At 37.1% G+C, this 16,617-nt stretch overlaps 1 protein-coding gene across 1 annotated transcript in view; it reads left to right on the top strand.

Moving 5' to 3' along the window:
* ATXN10 (ataxin 10) overlaps window positions 1-16,617 on the top strand; it is a 99,395-nt gene that overhangs the window by 75,606 nt on the left and 7,172 nt on the right. The window contains exon 9 of the mRNA XM_009574517.1: window positions 6,614-6,677. Within this exon, the coding sequence (XP_009572812.1) occupies window positions 6,614-6,677 (64 nt within the window). The remainder of the gene's footprint in view (window positions 1-6,613; window positions 6,678-16,617) is intronic.

Raw genomic sequence — 16,617 nt, 5'->3', positions numbered from 1 at the left:
GCCCAGATGTCTAATTACTAATTACCTATCTTGTTGAGCAGGTCTTCGAGGAAAACCGACTCCTGTTGGTCAGCCTGTTTGGTGGCAGGGCCAGAAGGATGTATTTGTCATTATGTAGTCCTCATGTGGTACATTCAGAAAGAATAAGACTTAAACATATCTTTAATGATAACCAAAGATTGGCAACAAATCCCCAATATGTATTTCATTGGATCACTTTTCTTTGGCATGATTTATTCTAGTATGATTTTCTGTCTCAGAAAGTCATGCAGAGTTAGAGACAGAATGGACTCAAAGGGTCATAACCGTTCACCTGTCCAGAGCAGGACTGGTTAGAGTATTCATGGTTAAGATTTGTCAGGTCACTTGTGGAGACTTGAAATATTGTAGGCTGCTCCAGGAGTCTTTAAGACTCATGTTTCAGTGTATTGCAGTGCTTGACTAACTATTACTATTAAAAATATTTTCTGAATGTGTAATGTGAATGTTCTGTTCACTAGGCGCATTACTTCTCGTCCTCCTGGATGTAGGTAATAGACCACACTTTATTCCTTGAAGCTGTTTTTTTTTCTAGAACTCTTTGTTTGTTGCGTACTCTGATAAATTGTTTCTGACAACTTTTTCCAGCTTTATAACCAAGAAGAGGTCGTATTAGGATAGAAAGAATCTGGTCTTGAACTAATGTGAGGAAAAGAATGGACTTGTATGCTTCTTTGCATGGTCCTAGCCCTTTCATTTTTCTTGGAGATGGAAAAGCGTTAGACTCGCGCTGTCATTCAGGCAGGAAGGGATTTCGGGAGGTCTATAGTCCAATCTCCTGCTCAAAGCTGAATTCAGAGCAGGTTGCTCAGGGCTTTATCTAGACAAGTTGTGAAGACCTCCAAGATGCTCACAGTGTCTGTGGGCAACCTGCTCCATATCCTCATAGTAAAAAATTTTTCCTTCTATCCAGTCAGAACCTTCTCAGTTTCATTTTTATGACTGAATTTTTCTCTGTTTAAACTACTGTGAGTCTGTCGTCTTAGTAAGCTCCTTGTAGGTATGGGAAGGCTGCCATCCGCCATCCGTTTCTCCTGAAGCCTTCTCCTCTCCAGGCTAAAAAAACCAAGTTCCCTCAACCTCTCTTCACATGGCATAGCTTCAGCCCCTTGAGTAGGTTGCAGTCTAATGAGTACCAAGGAGAATAATTGCTTCCCTTGATTCTACTGGCTATGCTCCTGTTGATACAGCTTAGGATGCTGTTGTTTCATGTAAGATGGATGTTAATATCTTGATGATTCAGCTCTTGAGAAGTATGTTGAAAGATAATAACTTTAGTAATCTAGGGTACTGAGAGAAAACAGAAAATATAGTCAATAGGTTTGTTTTCTGCGACCTTAATACGTTCTTTATGTTTTCTGTGGTCATGCCATTCCGGCTGTGTTATTCTTCCGCTTCTCCCTTACTTTACCTCCTCCAGCTTTTATATCCATTAGCCAGTTTAAATCAAATTTGTCAGAGAAATATGGGTATTGGAAACATTGTTATACTCCTACTTTTTGCCTCATGAGAATCAGCAAATGAGAAACCCAAAGTAGTGCTCCTGAGAGGGGAAGTTGGGTAGTGGCAGCTTAATCCCTGATCCACTGCAAACTACGGCTGATGTTTGGCAACCGAGCAGCACACCTGTACCTATGAACCATGTGCTGCTACTTGCGTGTTTTTCAACACTTTTAGCTGTGTGACAGAACTAGGAGCATTGCAAAGAGTGAAGTGAAGGAGCCAAGTCCATAAAAATGTGAAGTTTGCCAGTTTTGTTGCTCACAGAAACCTTTTTTCTTTTAAGTTCCATAATGCGGATTGAAATTTAATTGGAGCTAAACATGGTTGGAGGCGGACTTTTTCTCTGGTAGGAAACTGGTGATCTGTGAAGAATGTCATATCTGGAATTTTTCCATATAAATGGTTCCTGCTTGTTCCCGTTTTTCGTCTTGTTTCTAGAGTATGTGTTTCCCCACCCCAACCACTTTTTAAACTAGAAACTTGTCTTTCTATATGTCAATGTACTTGTCAGTAACACATAGAAAGAAGAGCAAGTGTTAGCATGGATTACTCAAACTGTTAGTAGTCCACTTCTGTTTGTGAGAACGCATTTCCTTTTGCTTATCTATAGTTACACCAAACAAAACTTCTAAGAAATAGAAGTATTTCTGTGGCTGAAACAAACACATTTTTCATTCTGCTTTCTGCATTGATTGGAGACTGAGATTCAGTTGCATTCTGGTAGAAGAACAATTTACGTTCAAGCCGTTATAATCTAAAGGCATAAGTGTATCTTTTGCATAATATTATTCTTGTAGTTGACTAGGTAATATTTCTAATGCCTGAAGTGTTAATGATTCTTTGAAGAGAGTATTTTTGCTGGAGGCTTTCCTGTTACTGTCTGTATAGTTGCTGGACCTGGAGATTGTAGTTGCATTTTTCTAGATGTATGCAGATTTCTTGTTCAGCAACAAGCACTGTCATGCTTGGAGAATTTGCGTTCTTACCCCTGAGCTTGGCTCCATTGCTGCCAGAGGGAGAGATTCAAGAAACCATCTACGGTTAATTTCTACTTTCTCTGGGTTCTGCTGTGAATGATTATGTTAGTGATAATTACTTCTGTGAACTTCATAAGAAAATACTGGGAGATTATCGGAGGTAGTTCTAGTCAGGCAGATATCCTTAATTATGCTAGTGACCTTATTTATATACTGGTCAATAAATGTGAAGTCTATAAGATAACATAAAAGCTTTAATTTTGGTCTGAATATTTTCACTGGTTATCAAGAGAAAAAGCATAGCTTTTTCCTCAGGACTGACTTGTCCCAAACCATCTGAATAAAACACTACATTGTTCCTTGGCCGTGAGAGCAGTGGGCATATATGGTCTGGGCTGGTCACTGTTATAGGCTCTTCTTTAATATTTATATAGCATCTCTGCCTACACGGGCTTCTGTTCAGTGTCTGGTTTAAGTAATTGAAATAGATTATTAAATTCCAGATACAGAGAAAGAGGAAAAAACCTAGCAGTCACACTGTCACTGGGGAAGGCATTTTCTTTTAAGTGTAATACATTTAAATGTCTCACTGGCATGATACCAATCTTCATTATGTTTCAAAGGCAAGTACAGAAAACAAGTGGGACAGCAATATAAAGCTGTGTTGTGAAAGTTATCTTTCTTAACTGGCGGAGACAGACACCTGCCTTTGAATGCTGGAAGTTCTATTGTTCTGCTTTTTAGAAAACAGCTTCAGAAGCTGACACAATAACATTAGGGCAAAATTTTTGTTACTAACTTGACTGAAGCACTAGATATCACTAGCGCAGAGATGTATGTTTTTAATTTTTAACTTGTCTTAAGTAACCTTTGTAATTAACTTAAATGTAGTTGAGATTTCAGCCTACACATATGTTGCAGCTTCATTTATTGCTTCAGTGTAGTTCAGAATAAAGCGTTGTAATTCTTCATAATAAAATAACCTTGTAGGTTTTTACAGTCCAGTGCAGTTCCCTGTTATCGGTCAGCTATGTTGTCAGTAATATAAATGGAGAATAGGTTTAGTGATCTTTTATAACACAAGCCAATATGAGCAATTATGTTTAGACACCAGAACTGTTCTATTCTTTAGTTTCTATCTCTCATTTCTTCCAAAATCTGGATGGATTACAGCCAGTTTCACACCAGCCACTACATGTTTTCTTCCCAGGATATTTTTGCACCTTATTTAAAGTGAGATTTGAGGCTTGTGCAATATTAACTCCTTTCCCAAGCCCTGCAGAAGACCCTGCAAAAGGTCCACTGCCTTAGTCTGCGCTAAGTGCAGACATTTCTCTTCAAAGGAAAAACTCTGAGGCCAATAATTAGTTGGAAAAATTCACTAACCTCTTTGTATTGGGCAGCATAGTTCCAGTAAATCTGTGTAAGAGGCTGAGACCTAGGGTGACAGTTTCTTGATATTTACAAAATCTGTTGGTATGGGAGATTACAGGCAGATGAGAGTGAGAAGATTTGAGAGACTGCCAGCATGCAAATGGGACAGCCTAGTGGGGGACACTGATTCCTTCCTTCGACTATCTGTGGCGCACCCATTGCAGAAATGGCTTGGCTACATGCAGAGCAATTTCTGAACTGGCTCACTTTGCAGCCCAGATTATTACAGTACACTGGCATGGATTTTAGGTTACTATGAAATTGCTGTTTAGGTGGATCACTGGTGGTTCATGAACAGCTGGCATGGACTGGAACTTCTCTAGCAGTGGTTGCTTAGGAATAGGAGCTCTTCGCCTCACGAGTCTTCTGAGAAGGATATAGATTTGTCTTGGGTGGGTATATGGTAAGGTTTATTTTCCTTGCTTCATTTCACTGTGTAGTAAGTCACAGGTGACATACTAAAGCTGGTGTACTGGTGACAAAAGCTATACCTAACTTGGTCAAATTATATGTACAGTTTAATTGTATGCTCTTCAAGAGACTCTTAGTGGGTGTGTAAGGCAGTGGTAGTTAGCAACTGTTTTTTATGTTAAGGTATCACTAAGGCTGTGGTTTGCTGCTTCTGTTCCCACTTAACTTTGAAGGAATCTCATTATATTCCCACAGTAACTTTTTGAAGCATGTGTGGATTTTAATTAAAATTTTACTTTCCCTGAATACTTACTTGATCTGTTAACCGAACATCTCATTTGAATCGAACTGGAACAGATCGCGTGGTTTATTTCAGTTGACAGCACTTAATCTAGATTAATTTGTACTGTTCAGCATTTCACTGATGGAAAATAAAAGGTAACATTGTAGGCATACCAGAGTTTGGCTACAGCGTAAAAATCAAAGAACTAAGGTTTCCCAAGCACGCGCAAGTACTGTATTACAGAAAGGTCACTGTTTGTTCAAGCTTTGAAGTATGACATCATATATGATGCATGACCTTTGGAAAACACACAAAAATTTTGTGGAAAGAATGGATATTTTAAAACTTGCGTTAACTGTATTTCATGTAGGTGTAGTTATATATGTTAGCGCAAATGTACCAGTTAGGTCTCAAGAGCTAGCAACGCTCTTTGCTTTTCTTACATGTAAGCCTTGCCTGTTTGTGTATCTGTCTCTGTTGCTGTTACTTTCCCATGTAGCTTGAGACTCTGCAATAAGATTATCTGAAAAGGAACTCGTAAGAGGGCTGTGCTCAGATTTGTCTCTGAATTCAGTTTTACTGATCAATAGTCTGTTTTGGATTTGGATTTCACATCTAAATCTCTTCCTACCAACTTTCCTCTCTTACCGTAGAACTTGCATTTCAGAAAACTGATCCATCCTGCAGTGTAAACTTTGTGATTTGTTGTACATAAAAACGCATCTTATTTTGGACAAAAAAGATGGAAGAGAGAATCCCATCATCAAGCCACAACCTAAATTGATCTTCTGTCTGAATCCTTTGCCCACCAGTTCTTGGTTTGAAATTAAATTTTAAGGAATTAAAGAATTTAAGATTTGGACAAGTATGTTTTGGCTATCACAGAATCACAGAATGGTTGAGGCTGGAAGGGACTTTTGGAGGCACCTCTTTTCCAACCCCCCTGCTTAAATGCCGGTCAATGCAGGTCAGGTTGCCCCAGACCGTGTCTGGATGGCTTAAACAATATAAATAATATACGGATATAAGAATATAAACAATTAATCCTCATGCTCTCAAGTCTTTTTAAAACTACTTTTGTAATTAAATAAATACTTACATGTCTTAGGAAGGTGTTTCCGAGACTGAAATTTTGCAGATAATTTAGAACAGATTTTCATTTAAGTAAGTAACACTTTCTAAAGCTATAAGTATGCATGATGATGTATGGTGTTACCATGTACCTTAGAAGTCTAGATAAATTTCTTATGGAATATACTTTTCTTAAGATAATTATGCTACTTATTTATTGTCAGCTTGTCCTGAGTGGGTGTGGGTGTGTATGTATGTATGAGTCTATTACGATTATACATTATTATCTCTTCCACACACACAAATGTATTAGTGTAATTTGTGAATTCACATGTGTGTGTATATATAGAAAATAAAAAATGACAGACATCCTCTTTCGTGGTTTGCTAATAACATAATGAACATCTTATCAAAGGAAAAAAGTCAGTGGCTCTTATTTGATATAAAGAATTTGTGCTTAGGTACATACAGGTAACACACTGCTTTTGAAGGTTGCATAGATACAGAAGATACATGGCCCCATGCTAACTTGTGTGCATGTGTATATGTATTTTTCAACTTTTTTTTCCTGTTTTTTTCACTCAGTAGTTTTTTGTGGTTCTTCCTTCTGGAAGCAAGCATGAGCTGTCAATAAGCATAGCTTTTCTGGCTCAGTGTGAGAAGCACAACATAGAAAATGCCTCAGTCAAACACTTGCTAAGTGAAGGAAAAATGTGAAATTAATGTCTGCTTGTGTTACTATTTTGTAATACTTACTGCTGATAATACCAGATTCACTCTGCAATTTATGTTAACATGCTTAATATTTTTGATGAAGCAAACATCCCTGTTATGTTTTTACGTATTTCTTGCATGAGACATCATTAGTATTGTTGAAACTTCTGTTTTTATTTAGGTTTATGAGTTAGATGGCATCCCCTTGATCCTGGACAACTGCAGCATTGATGACAACAATCCTTGTATCCTTTAAAAAGAATTCTAATTACTGAATATGACTCATAAGAAAAGGTGTGGGTGTTTAATATATTTATGCCAGCATCGTTTTCACTTGGTACCTAAGTCTAACTGGCCTCATGAGTTTCTAGGTTGTGTTTAAACGCTTGGTTCAGAAGTGAGCAAACTCATAAATATGCTTTCATGAACTGGATTCTAAGTAAGTTGAACTGTGGTTATATTCTGTTTCCTAAAATAATAAATATTACTTCTTTACAAATGTCAATTCAAAGAGCATACTGTGATAGAAATCTGAATTAAGACTATGTTTGGTCATTGTATCAGATCTTGGAGCTTTTGCTTCAACTGAAATCTATTCAGTAGACTGAAATAAGTACCCCATCAATTCTGTATGCTTATTAGATCTGACTGCAGAACTTATTCTAAGCACAGAGACAAGGCTAGCAAGCTGCAATGAAAATGTGTGTAATTGAGAGAATTAATGATGCAGATTACTGAAGTTTTGGGGAGATTTTAATATAAATGGGATTGTGCTTCATATTTGGGATTTTTTTCCTGGGGTTTAAGAGCAGAGACTTTTCAAGATAGATTGCTGTTAGAGGGAAATAACTTCATATTGAAGATAAACAGTTGTTAAAGCAGACTTACCCATCTCGTCATGAACTGCATAGTAATCCTGCTGGTGTGTTCAGTGGGTGAGCTATTATTTTCTGTCATCTAACCATTAGTTCCTTGTAAGTTTCTGATAAGTGCATCTGGAAATCAAATGCCTTTCCTGTCTAGAGTAATGTCAGCTTTCTTATACTGAACACGTGAAACAGGTTTTTTTAAATCAATTTGTCAGAAAAAGCTCACTTTTTAACATGTATCTTAAAAACAAAAAGAAGTTGTGAAAATGTTACATATTCTCATAATTGTGTGGTGTAGAACTTCATCTACATATAAATATATCTTAAAAGGATGAAATAATGTAGGGACAGGTGATAGAAAAATGTTAACAAGCTGGGTGGAGGAGCCATGGGTGGTAAGTATCCTGTGAGTTGCTTTCTATGCAAGGTTTTTACATTCATCATTGTTCCTGTAGTTGGAGACCTGACAGTGTGTCTCTTGACAGCGCACCAAGTAGCAGAGTTGTACTTCCATGGTCCGATTCTGGTAAGAGGCACTGCTGGATGCGATAGGAAGGGCCCAGAAAGTTACCTTTCCCTAAGCAGAAGTGCAGCCCTGAGAAAATGTAGTAAGGAGTTTTGATCCCGAGTTACTCTTCCTTTGCTGGAAAGCCCAGCTGTGCAACGACTTTCAGAATTTATTTCTAGGATTAGACCTTCATTTTAGCTGTTAGTAAAAGAGGATAAAGTTTGAGGCCTTCAAAGGGCAGGGTTGTAATTTACGATCTTGAATGAAATGAAAATAAAATACCATGGGAGCCTTTACTGCATTTTGGGCAATGTGGAACTTCTTACACCTTTTGATACAGGCTGACGTTTTATGGTTGAACTATAAACTTCTTACCAGAAGATAAAACTTTGCTTACTTGGTTTTAAAGACTTACTAGACACCTCTTAATATGAGCTTTCACCACTGATCCATAGTGTACGGTATTCAGGTATATAAAAAGTAGTAGTACTTGGGCAGAGGGGGGACCAACCTGCTGTGATGAAGTTTGCTGCGTCAGCTTTTGGAGCACAGCTTCTGGCTACTACTCTGTTTGTCGTTTTGACCTAGAGCTATTCCAGGTACTCTTGTGCTATATGAAGTTAATGCTCCCCTGCTTCTCTCCTGCCTCTAACGTTCCTCATATGCTGCATTCTCAGCATGTCTTGTGCAAGGAAGCAGAAGAGGAGTTTGCAGTTTGTATCTGTCTCTACTTTCATCTGCTTTGCAGCATATTCTGCTACTTCTAGACACCACAAACCAAGTCCTTAGTAGCATGTAGGTGCCTGACTCCATTGCATAACATTCCTCTGAAGAGATTCGTCTGTTTCTTTCCTCCCTCTATGCACCCAGTCCTGTCTGGCACAAATCCATTTTGTGATGCTTGTAAACCAGAGCAATGCTCTTACTAAGATTTGAAAGCCTGCTTGCTTAAAATTGAAACATCCTAAAATTGCCTGCATCTGTGATCCAGAGTGAATATATTTTGTCTCTTTTCAAGGAAGATTAATGAAAAGGAAGTATTTAGGCAGCTCTTGAGCTGCGTGTTGAGAGAGGTGCCGAAATTCGAATATGATCACTCAGTGGTGCTGCAGTTTGCCAAGGTGATGTAAAAAGCTGCGAGGGACAGCTTGGTGTAGATCTTCAGCCAGGGTTCCTTTGGGGAGTCATGTCCAGAAACTTCTCTTTACATTCTTGTTTCTAATGCCTGTTTTTGTGGTTTCAGGCTGTGTTACTCGGATTTCTCCTTGGATAAAGCTGACTGGAAAAAGTTTCATCCAAATTCCTTTTATATAAGAACTTCTTAGATTTCTTAGTAAAGTCTTCGTAGATGCACATTTTTGTTTGAGCTTTATCTGTTTCGGAGACACCCAAGCTCTACAGTTAAGATGTTGTTATGTTTTCTACTGAAACCAGAGTTGATATACTGATTTTCTACATTTTAGTAACTAAGTTCTGCCTCCAAATTACACGTACAAAATTTTCCAAAGAAAAATGTAACTTTTGTGGTAAAAATGATGGGATTTTTTTTCTGGACGGAAAGAAAAATAATTTCCCTGAAGTATGCAATTCATCAGGAGAAGCTGGACTGCCATGTTAGATGTTAAAAGAGCTCTTTATTACCTTTGAGAGGAGAAATCCTTTGATAAATCTTTTTATTTGTAGCGTATGGAAGCATACTGAAAGAGGAAATGGGTCTGCTCTTATCCTAAAATAAATTCCTTTGTAAACCTGTCATTACCTTAAAATTGCATCCTTTGAGATCCTGAACAGTGCGTGAAAATATCAGGAGGTTCATCGTTTTTGAGATTGCTAGCTGAAGTTCAGCTGACATGTTTGCATTGCTTTAGCTTTTTAGATTTGAATTCATCTTTCAGTGCCCAGTTCGGGAGAACTGTTATCTTGTCTAATTACATCTCAGGCAGACTTGTATCTTTTACATTTATACTAACAAATAGTCCTTTTTCCTTCAGGATATTTCATGAGTAAAAGCAACAAAAAAACCTCGTTAGTAACAGACATGAAGATGATTATGGACAGTTAAGAATAAATTTTCTGTACCTCTTGCAAAGATTATTTGAATTGGTATTTTAAATTTTCAGCTACTGTAACTTTCCATGGTTCCAAGTAAATTCAATGGAGAAATGCTGAAAGATGCCAGATTTTCAACCCTTAGCTGTCAGGCTTTTAGCACAGGGGAAAAGGTAAATAGAGTGAGACTGTGGAGGTGCAGTTCATTATAGACGTTGGGGTCTGAAGAGTTAAACTTCAGAGAAGGTTAAATGTTACTTTAACTTTTTCTATACCCCTTAAATTTTCCTTCTTGAATTGGCTGTATCCTAATAATAACAACTATCCTTCTGTATTCAAAAGAAAATTTGTTTCAAAATGCAAGTGGACTTGTTTGCCTTTAGATAAAGGAGAGGTTCTTTCATGTGATAAATTTTTGGTTTTGAAAATTCAGTTTCTTGTTCTGCTTCTGAAAAGTCGGGAGTGTTGTGCTTTACTTATGTAACCTGTGTTTAAAAACAAATAAATTAAACCTGCTGCAGAGCAGAGTGGGCTGAAGATGCCTATCTGGGTAATACCAGTAAAAAATTTACTCCAGATCCTGCTTTTCAGGTTATTTGGGTTGAAAAGGTGTTCTAAATTAAAATATCTTCTATTTTGCTCTCTGAGCCACCATCTTCCTCATCTCTGGCAGGCTCCAGCATCAGACAAGATCCCTTCTTTTTGTTTCTGTCTTTTACCTCATCCTAAGCTGCTCTTGCTCCTTCCAGCTTCATTTCTGACCTTTCACAGATTCCACTTGCTTAAGGCAAACATGAGGAGGGAGGCTAGCCCATTCTGATCAAAAGACTATTGACCCTGATCATACAAAAAAGGTGCCTATGAAAGCCTTTAAATAAACTAACCTGTTTATTATTGAAGACTTTTCAGTTTACCTTAACTAAGTTGTCTGTTTATTCGCTCCATCCTAAAATTTAGGCTCATGAGTTACACACAAAGATGTGCCTTCTCTTTTTCTTTTTCCTTTTTTTTTTTTTTTAATTTAATGGCTGTCCTTAAAAATATTTATAACTATTTTAGGAAAAAACATATTATCCAAAGTACTACAATGTAATAGCTGTTAGTTAAACTGGTAAAACTTGAAAATCAGAAGTGAAATGCAGTTTTGAAGATGGAATATTCTTGTTTTTTCAGGATGCTTGCCAATCTTACCCTTTTGAGATTCTTATAGTAGGTCTCTTGATAAATTGATTTTGTGAATGTCTGAATTTAATTGGAATGACCGTATATAAGTGTCCATATTATATTAACCCCTAATCAGGCATATCTTTCTGTGACCCGAAAGTGCTGTCATACTTGAAGAAAAAATATCCTGCTTTGTACACACACATATATATGTTTATATATATGAGTAAACACCCAGCTGGCTATGTTTTAGGAGTAAGAATTTTCAGCATTTATGAAGGGAAAACGTGTGGTTGCTGTGGTTATCGATACATAGGCCCCTTAGTTTGAATAATGGATGAAAATGTAGAAAATGTAAGTTAATTCTCAGATACTCCTTCCCTAAGCTTCTTCTATTATATTCAGTCTGAAAGTCATCTGAGAGGTATATTGAAAATACTTTTGACTTCATGGCAGCAGCAAGTATAATTGTGGTTCATGAAACTTCTGGCTAAAGCTAGAAGAAATCAAGTTGCTATGGTCTACAACAATGGCAGTTTGTTTTTGTGAGATGCCAGCAAAGACTTTTGGGGGAGCTGTGAGACATTTTATTTCTAAGTTACAGAGTGCAACCTAAAACAGGCCACATACTGTAAAAAAAGCCTCACAGCTGAATAGAAGCCAGTAGAAAGCAAAAATAGGAGTGCAAGTTGACTTTTTAGAGTAAATCATCATACAGTCGAGCATTTTCACGTAAATGTGGCTATCTCATGTATGTTGGCAAGAAAATACAGCATAAAGTTACATCAGTAATGGCTGCCTTTCTTTGAAAAGCTCACTTTAGGCACTGCCAATGCATTTAGTAGTTGGAGGTGACTTACTTGATTCTGCATTTTCATAAGCATACATAAAATCATGTTATTTCAGTGGATATGGTCAGTGCAAAGGACCTAGACTACTGAGGAAAACTGTAATGACCTCCTCATGCCCGGTTAAGTTCTGCCCACTTGGAAGAAATTACCCTTTTCTTCATCCTATTGACACTTGCCTTGCTGCACAAGTAAGTCCAAAGTTTACCTGGGCTGAATGGAAGTGTATTCTTTGGTAGATGGCTAAAGTTTTGCATTATCACAGGTTGCTGCTGCTGCAGTCCTTATCCTCGGACACAGAGCACTTAGAATCTTATTTTCTGTAAACCAGTACTGATTGTCACTATGACTTTAACAAAAAGATAGGTAGTAAGTTTTTAGTGACCCAGCAGTGGCTGAAGATGGCAGTGGAAGAACGGGACTTGTCAGCACAGGTAAAGAACAGAAATTTGTTGGCCTTTCGGTTCCTAGTGCCGAAGACAACACAAAATATCAACTGAGTGGTCAGCCAACTACCATAGGTGGAACTAGAATGAAAAAAATGGTCAAGCGAGAAGAAATCACTATGTTGCCATACTCCAGTTCAGTCCAATTCAACTCCTGCATGCTGAGAATTCTTCTCTAAAACCCTGGAGAGAGTGGAGGATTTCTGGTTTGTGGCATATGCGCAAACCTTAGCTCCTTCTCTATCTTACAATTATATTCGGATGAACTGGTCAGACTAGAAACTGGAACAGGTACAAGTGTGGTTATTCATTGAGCAAGAACAGTCTCTGAGAAGGGCTTATTTCTTTCACCTTATTCAGCAGACCAAATCGTATCCTGTTCCTGCAAGTTGCTGTGAATTCTTTATAGCTGTATTTTGTTAGATACTAATGGAGCCCAGGGGTCTGTGTGGCTCACAAGGGGATCCCTCAGTGTTGTATGATAAGGGGTTTTTTTAGCTACAATGGTGGGCCAGTTTCCTAAATGATTCCCAAGAGGCTTCAACCTTCTTATTATTTCTCATGGTGAAACAGGAAAAACACAGCTATTCCCAAACACTGCTTTTGGATTTATTTGGGAAGGTCATCTGCCCGCCAATGCCTACTTCTGTCACTATGCATCAGATCATCTTTACACTCTTGAAAGAAGCATTGGAAGTAACTGGTCTTGTTCTTACAGAAGCATTAATGGACTAAAGAGGTCTGGATTTCATTCTAAGTAGGATTTTTCTATATGCTGTTGAGTAAAGTCTCCAAAGTGGGATTATTGTAAAGCTCCGAAGGGGGAGGAACTAGGTGCATAGTCCCTGTTGAAAAGGGTACAGGAGGCATTCGTGTAACCTAATCCTATTTTAAATCACTCTTGACATTGGCTTCACATCTGAAGAGCTGGGATAATACAACTTCCATGTCTTAACCCATTGTTTATCTTTTCTGTATGTTGCAAACTCTTTGGAACAGAACTCACCTAAAGGTGAAGAACCAAGAAGAAAACCTACCACGTCAGGATTAAGCATGTTTGGTAGATTTAACTTCTGACTCAAAGACTGCACTTCTGAAGTGTTTGTTGTAAGAAAATGTTTACTTTAGAATGAAAACAAAAATGTGAATTTTTCTTGTGAGATGTTCTACATCTACTAGCTATATCAGTAATCCACACTGTTCCCCAAGAACAAATTTTCTCTTGTCAAATGCAAAGTTCTCCTTAACGTGAAAAAGACTTAAGACCACAGGAGGAGTGTGGTGTGCAGTACAGAAAAAGATACTCTGGGAAATGGAAGCACCATCCCTTTTTTTTTCCTTCCAGAAATGACCACAGATTAAATTTTGTGTTTGGACATTTAATAAAGTTATAATTCCTAATGGTATATTTCAGGTTGCTGATTCCATAATTTCAGGATGCAATTTATTTTATACATCTGCAGGATGATTAAAATACTGAAATTTAGAGTTCATGGCGGGGGAGGGGAATATTAATTTTCTTAAGACTATATAAATTACTAAAGCAGATTTGCAGAGATGTAAATATGAAGTCTATTCTTCAGTATCTCACTTCTACCCAGGTCCAGTAAGTGACAATTACCATCATTAAGAAACCTGTGTGATGTACAGGGTCCCTCTTAGAGCTGGAGAAAGTTTAACAGAGGTATACAAAATGCAAGAAGGCTCTTTCAAATGTTACATTATAATATTTCTAATCCCTTGAGAAGAGTAATCTCTGTAGGCACCAACTCATGCATGTAGAAGTGAGGAATTAAAGTTAATAACTCTATTTCTAAACCAAATATTGTCATATTTGTCCTCTGCCCTAATCCTCTTGGTGGATTTAAATTCATGACAGGCTTGAATTCTTGAAAGAAAGCAAATCTTTAGTTACCAGGAGCACCAAAAAAAAAAAAAAAAAACTGAGAAAATATAATATTTCACTGCTTTTATAGCTCAAACAGCTTGCTTGATTTTTCTGTAGACTTTCTTTTGAAAAATTCCCCTCTGGGCTGAGACAGAGCACTAGAAATTTGAAACCCAAAGGTTTTTGGTTTTTTTAAATAAAGCTAGGAGTGGTTCAAAAATATTGTTGAGAATGGAATGCCTTCTACAACTGCCTTATCATATTTCAGTCTGTCTTCTTGACATTGTTTCTTGCATGCCTCCAAAGAATATTCAGATGTCATATGGCCAATGCTTTGCATAATATCGTTATCCTGACATTTTTCTGTTGTCCCATTTTTGGTCACTATTATTAAAACAATCTGTAACTTCAGCTGGCGAATGCATTGTCCTATGTAGCTCCTTCCTGATCCTTAAATCGTTTTCCCTCACTTCCCCAGATCTTTGTGTAGACTTTGTTCTTTCTATTTCCGAAATGGCTTCCAAAATCTAACCTTTCCTTTCTCACTAAGGATATGTTTGCAGTCCATTCCACTGAAATTGTTGATTTGTTCTTGTCTCTTGGTGTTCTGAGATTTCTTCAAGGAGATGCAACTATTTCCTGAAATTGTAGCAGATATAATTGTGGCTAATGGCTATTTTGCAAAACATGGGAGAAAAATCTTAGGTGGTTATAATTTAGTTGCATCTTTCAAAACACCCATTTATTTAACCTTTGTTATTTTTGGATGCACATTGGACATCATCTGGTGTCTGTGAGACTGGAACTGGAGTTTCATTTACCTTCATTGTTTTGATTATTTGTCATAAAGTGACGTTTGAAATTACCAAAAGCAGCAGGGGTGGGAGTTAGGCCACATAAGTTATTCAGAGACCCTGAATCAATAAAATACTCAAGTACAATGCTGGTAGATAAGATGGCATACAGATCCTTGTTGAATCTATATAAATAGATTAATCTCCAGACATTATAAATAGAAAAAGAGCTTCTATCCAAATTGTGAGTCAGCTTATCTTGTCATCTACCTTAGAGTGTTAAATTATAATTGGCTTGACCACATCTCAGGTATTAACTAGGTTGGGGTTTTCAGTCTAGTGCCAAATTTTTAAAAGTTTTATTTGACTTCTATAATTTCCATTTTAAAGCATTTTAGAAAAGCTATTTATTTCTATATGTATGCATATAAATGGACATGAATATATTTCTGTGTGTAGGTGGATCTTTTTTCTTTACATGTCCAAGGAAATTTAAAATTACTACAGTCTGCCTGATATTTAATCAGTTTGTGAACACAATTGCCATCCCCCTATGCTTTAGTGCTTTACATCTCAATGTTTGCAGTAGGTTTTAATAGTAATTTGATACACGAGTTTCAACTTAATGGAATTTTGCATTTTTTTGTGTACCTGGGAAAAGAAGATAAGCTAAGGCATTTTTAACAGTTAGGCAACAGCAATTGAAGGTTTTTCTTTTTAATGTAACAACCTGCTAACTCTCTGGTACTCCTTATAGATAACTAACAGATTTAGTTGTTATGAATTCTTAAAATGGGATTAGCATAATAGAAGGGACTGTAAGAACAGAATATTGTAACTGTGGAGCATTAGCTTGAGATTGATCAAGAGTGTGATTCTTTCTGTTTTAAAACCAGATGATTTATAGTTACTCGTAAATTATGGGTTTCTATTAAAAATGTAAGTCATAATTTAAAAAAAAATTGGCAGCCTAAGCAGCAAAAATGAATGTGTCATATTCATGGTTTTAAGCTAGTATTACAAGTCTGAGTATAGGAAAAAGTAAAACAAACTAGAGGTTATGGCTTAATTTTTTTTTTAAAGTTCTGTAAGTTTTGGCATAAGAGACATTATAATAAAAATAGCCTGACATAGCTAAACATGTACTATGGCTTTTGTAGCTCCGGAGTACTTGACCGAAATTTTGTGTTTAACTTCATAGTATACTAAGGTGTGTTGGCACTGTGCTTTTAAGTCCCACAGAGCATGAAAGGAGGCACATATAATATGGATTAAATGTTGTTTAGCTGGCAGGCATTAAGGACTAATAGCAATCTGGGTATATAATACTGTTCAGTGGTGCCTTGTGTAATCTGTTAACCTAGAAATACTAGTGATCTGGGGAGAAAAATCCCCACGTTGCTCTAGGTAAGAAATGTCTTAGTAACCCAAATTGCTGAAGTAGTAAACAGCAACAGCACTTTAATGAACATTGTGTACCATTTAGCTGGACATCACCGAAGTGAGTATGTAGTTAAAAGCAGTCAAGCCTTGGAACGAAGAATGAGCGTCATTATTTGGGTCTGGGTGTCAGAATTGGACAGTGCTGAAAATGTGTTTCTGAATAACCTGGAGAAAGT

The sequence above is a fragment of the Fulmarus glacialis genome, unplaced genomic scaffold (genome assembly GCF_000690835.1).
Source record: "Fulmarus glacialis isolate BGI_N327 unplaced genomic scaffold, ASM69083v1 scaffold13160, whole genome shotgun sequence".
NCBI lineage: Eukaryota > Metazoa > Chordata > Aves > Procellariiformes > Procellariidae > Fulmarus > Fulmarus glacialis.
This window is presented reverse-complemented; position numbering and strand designations above follow the sequence as displayed.